General features: G+C 36.4%; 1 protein-coding gene across 2 annotated transcripts; it reads left to right on the top strand.

The window, feature by feature from the left end:
• Positions 1-625: 625 nt before the first annotated feature.
• On the top strand, positions 626-3,445 carry RpL27 (ribosomal protein L27). 2 transcript variants are annotated; one of them, XM_074100127.1, is made up of 3 exons: positions 626-719; positions 1,065-1,294; positions 3,221-3,445. In XM_074100127.1, the coding sequence occupies exons 2-3, from the start codon at positions 1,076-1,078 to the stop codon at positions 3,404-3,406; spliced, it is 405 nt and encodes a 134-aa protein (XP_073956228.1). In that variant the 5' UTR covers positions 626-719; positions 1,065-1,075; the 3' UTR covers positions 3,407-3,445. The 2 variants fall into 2 exon arrangements, with proteins under 2 accessions (XP_073956228.1, XP_073956229.1); XM_074100128.1 differs by having other exon boundaries at positions 707-806.
• Positions 3,446-4,248: the final 803 nt, after the last annotated feature.

Genomic DNA, 4,248 nt, shown 5'->3' with positions numbered 1-4,248 from the left:
CATACTTACTAGCGGTGCTAGCGGTGACTTTCTTATGTTTTATACTCAATTTCATGCTTGTCCAAAGAATATTGAATATACGGAAATTCCAAGTTGATGGATGATACTTGCCTTCTTGTTCCTGCTGCTGGAACACAGTTAATAGAAAGTGTCAGGCTCTTCCACCTACATCTTATCTTGGGTGTACACTAGGTACTGAACCAAAATGTACGACGACATATTATGGTGATTTTCCACCGGCGAGGCGAGACGAGAATTGAAATTTGTATGGCGGCGGCTCGCGGCAGGCGCGCGAGGATGCATACAAATTTCAATTCTCGTCTCGCCTCGCCGGTGGAAAATCACCATTAGTGGGATGCAGAAATTTAAACCATGCGTTATCTTGAGTTATTCTAAAACCTTAAACTACTTTCACTCAATATCACATTTCGTTTAATTTGTTTTATTTTCTACTGCAGCTACAGCTCAAGCTCAAGACAGGCAGCTACTGACCTCTCGTTCAAATTTCCCGCCTGTTGACCCGATGAACTTAATGAAGGTTTAAATTTAATAAACCAATAAATCATGAAGCTCTTATAACAGTATCTCGAACAGATTGGTTATTATATGGTTAGTGTGAACTCAGCATTTACTTGTTAAATTATGACAACTGTCACTGTCATTCGAAGTGTTTTTTTTTATGGCAACCCAGTCTTTTCTTGTCGACGAGTAAAGGGAATGTGAGTTTCGTAAATTTTGAAGAAAAATATCTATTTAAATCTGTGATTAAAAGAAATATTTACAGGAAAATCCTTCATCAATATAAAGTGTGTGCTTCATACCGCGAATCCCCGTTAAGATTTTAATAGTAAAACGTGAATTTACGTACAAATTACAAGCTACACTTAAAGTTGTTCACACAGTTTCTTGTGATTATTTTGGTGTTTTCTTAACTTCGATTAATTAAGTCTTACAGACTATACCCATTGCCGTTGTATCCGACTTAAATTGCGTATGGAATAGAAATTTTGGTCATGTTAGTGCATATCAAAATACGATTTTAGAGGTTAGTTTTGTTATTTCAGATCCATCCGAGATGGGTAAGATTATGAAACCTGGGAAGGTGGTGCTGGTCCTCAGCGGCCGGTACGCGGGCCGCAAGGCCATCGTTGTAAAGAACTACGACGAAGGCACGTCGGACAAGCCTTACGGCCACGCTTTTGTTGCCGGCATCGACAGATACCCGCGCAAAGTGCACAAGAGGATGGGCAAAAACAAAATCCACAAGCGCTCCAAAGTCAAGCCCTTCGTCAAGGTAAGAGTCTTAAGTTTTATAACATAACCTAAAAGTTTGTTTTTATTGTTATTGAAGTATGACAGATAGTGAAGTGATGGGCTAATAAAAACTGGACGTTTTTGACCATGAATAGATGTTGTCAGTGAATTTTGTTGTTAAAGTTCTGTTACGAAGGTTAAGTTCTGTTACAAACAAATTCCCAAAGTTTACCCCTTTATTATTAGAAATTTAGAAGTATGGGTCCTGTGTTTAGCACTGACAACTAAATATTAATTAAATTGTTTTATATAGTCAACTCAGCACCCATTAGATTAGCAGCTATATTGGGCTAGTTAAATTCTGTAAATGTATGACGCAGCTGTAATTTATAAAATAGCATAGCATAGATATGCTATGCTATGATTACAGCTGCTGTGTCATCTGACACCACCAATCAATTGACATATTATTCATAAGTTCTGTCAAAACATGATTCTCCCATAGATTTTGTAAGACAATACCTAGTTTTGACATCACTTATTTGCAGACTCGATAAAATTGAAACTATTTATTTGTTTCAAAGTGACTAAAGATCTAATCTTCCAGTTAATCTTTCTTAAAGTTGGTTGTAAGGTTAATTGATCTAAGCACCAATTTTGTGAATAATTTGAAACATCATATATCATATCAGACAATAGAAAAATTCACTGATCATATTACTTCAACCTTTGATATGCTTTGGCACTTTATTTCTATTTTTGTTACCTAATCTGTGTTATTTCCATGATTTGATACAAAGGAGGCTAGAAAAAATTGCATGTTTTTTTTTTAAATAACACATTTGAAAGGTTAATTGACGAATTTATCTGGTTTTTAGGGCTATAATACAGTGTGTTTTAGTTAGAGTTCTGTCTTAAAATTATTGGTATTATGGTGGCAAGTAGCCTATCGCAATTTTATGAATAATGGTTTAGCATGTTTCAAGCATTTCCCTGTTGTTGTATAAGTAGTTTTAAAATTTTGCTGTATAAATAATAACATGGAACATAATATTGGAGTGATATTTTGTACACTACTGCTCCAATTATGTTAACAAAAGTGCTTTAATAATGATAAAATTAGGAATGCACCAGCTAAGAGCAGAAGTTATATGTAACTTATCATAATTTTCATGAGAAATGTTTTAAATATTGCAGCAAATTGGTACATTATGGTTACTTAGAAGAGTATGTTTGGTGCAGGATTCCTGCCAGGATTATTTTTCATTGTTTTAACCCGTTATATGATACCGGAAGGAAAAGTTAGCTTTTATTTGGCATATATAAGTAATTAAATCTTAGAATGAATGAGTATGAGTAAGAATAAGTCATTTGAATGGTTCACTTTTGTTTTACCATGCTATGAAAACTCTGGACCCTACTCATATGACTCTTTTTCCTTTTTTTTTAAAAAATTTTGAATTGAGAGGGAGGAAAACGAGCAAGAGGGACATAGAAATAAAAAAGGTGTTCTTAAATTTTGCACAGATTCAAGCATGAGCTTAATAAAGTCTAATTAGCCATCCACCAATCTGTACTTTCTTAAGCCAGAAGACCATCTAATGTAGATAATATGATTTGCTGTGTGTTTTTGACACACATTAAACATGCAGCATGCAAACCTCAAACTATCTCATAACCTCCAACAAATTCATGCAAACCCATGCCTGCTTCTGAAGGTCTCGATTAGTCTGAGTGTGTATAGCCACTAGGCTATAGCAAAATTATCTATTTTATATAGTTTTAGCTTTGGATGTCAGATAGTATTACCTGTGACACATAAAGAGTTAGGTACATCATATTTAATATATTTATTTTTTTACTTATAACCAAGTGCAGTGCCACTTTTCTGCCAACTCTTTTGAGGACTATCACCCCCAGCTTCCAAACATACATAGCCTTCAATTAATATATATTTTTTTTTCAGGTGGTCAACTACAACCACTTGATGCCGACCCGCTACACAGTCGACTTCAGCTTCGAGAAGTTCAGTGCTAAGGACCTCAAGGACCCCGCGAAGCGCAAGAAGCTGCGTTTCAACACGAGGGTGCGCTTCGAAGAGAGATACAAGAGCGGGAAGAACAAGTGGTTCTTCCAGAAGCTTAGGTTTTAAGTACATTAACAAAAAATAAAACATTGCGCAAGTGATGGATTTTCGTGTTTCATTTTCTGGTGAACTTCTTACTATCTTTTATTTAGCTTGCAATGTATGTATGTGTGAATCAAATCTTGCAAGTTCAATTCTATCCATTTCCAATGGTTGGATTGACTTGTAAATTTGACATACTTATGTATTGTTGTTGTTTTTTAAAAAAATATATGGCGCTGTCCATTGGAGGACAATTTTGCCAGTGTTTACTAGGTTTTGTCATTTTTTTTTTTTTAGTAAAAAACAGGCTTACATTTGGCCTCAATCTCGCTTGATGGAAGGCGAAGATGAGGCCTAAGATGGTACACGTTTGCCTAGAAGGTGTCTGTTCACTTTGACCTTAAAGATGTCCAGATTAGATAGATAGCGTTCCGGAAAAATTGACCTCGGCAGAGAGTACCACTCTATAGCCGTCCGCATAATGAAAGAAGAGGCAAACCGCTTCGTGCGTAATGGAGGAACGCTGCGCCTAGTCGTTCGGTGACGGAAGGGGAAGGGGGCATCAGGTTATGTAAAACCTCCGCACACTCACTGAAATGTAACTGATAAAAAATCTAAAGACAGGCCATTCGTTTATGGTGTTCGAGGCTCAGAAGATTTGCCCCCACGAGTGTGTCACTGCCTATGATCCTCTTCGCTCGGCGCTCCAACGAGTCCAAAGCATCCAGCTGATATCTAGTATGGTAAAAAAATGGTGGATGACCGAATGACAGCGCGAATCCTCCATACTTATGTAAATCTTGTGACTACAATAATCCAGCATACTAAAGGTAAAAAAAGGTAAGGATTTGGAAATAAAATCACAC

Source organism: Choristoneura fumiferana, chromosome 17 (genome assembly GCF_025370935.1).
Source record: "Choristoneura fumiferana chromosome 17, NRCan_CFum_1, whole genome shotgun sequence".
NCBI classification, from domain to species: Eukaryota; Metazoa; Arthropoda; class Insecta; order Lepidoptera; family Tortricidae; genus Choristoneura; species Choristoneura fumiferana.
The sequence above is the reverse complement of the archived record's forward strand: the minus strand, read 5'-3'. Positions and strand labels throughout refer to the sequence as shown.

Coding starts and splice junctions, on each gene's coding strand:
- RpL27 (XM_074100127.1), top strand. CDS start 1,076: ATGGGTAAGATTATGAAACCTGGGAAGGTGGTGCTGGTCCTCAGCGGC. Junction 1,295..3,220: donor AAGTCAAGCCCTTCGTCAAG/GTAAGAGTCTTA, acceptor TTTTTTTTTCAG/GTGGTCAACTACAACCACTT.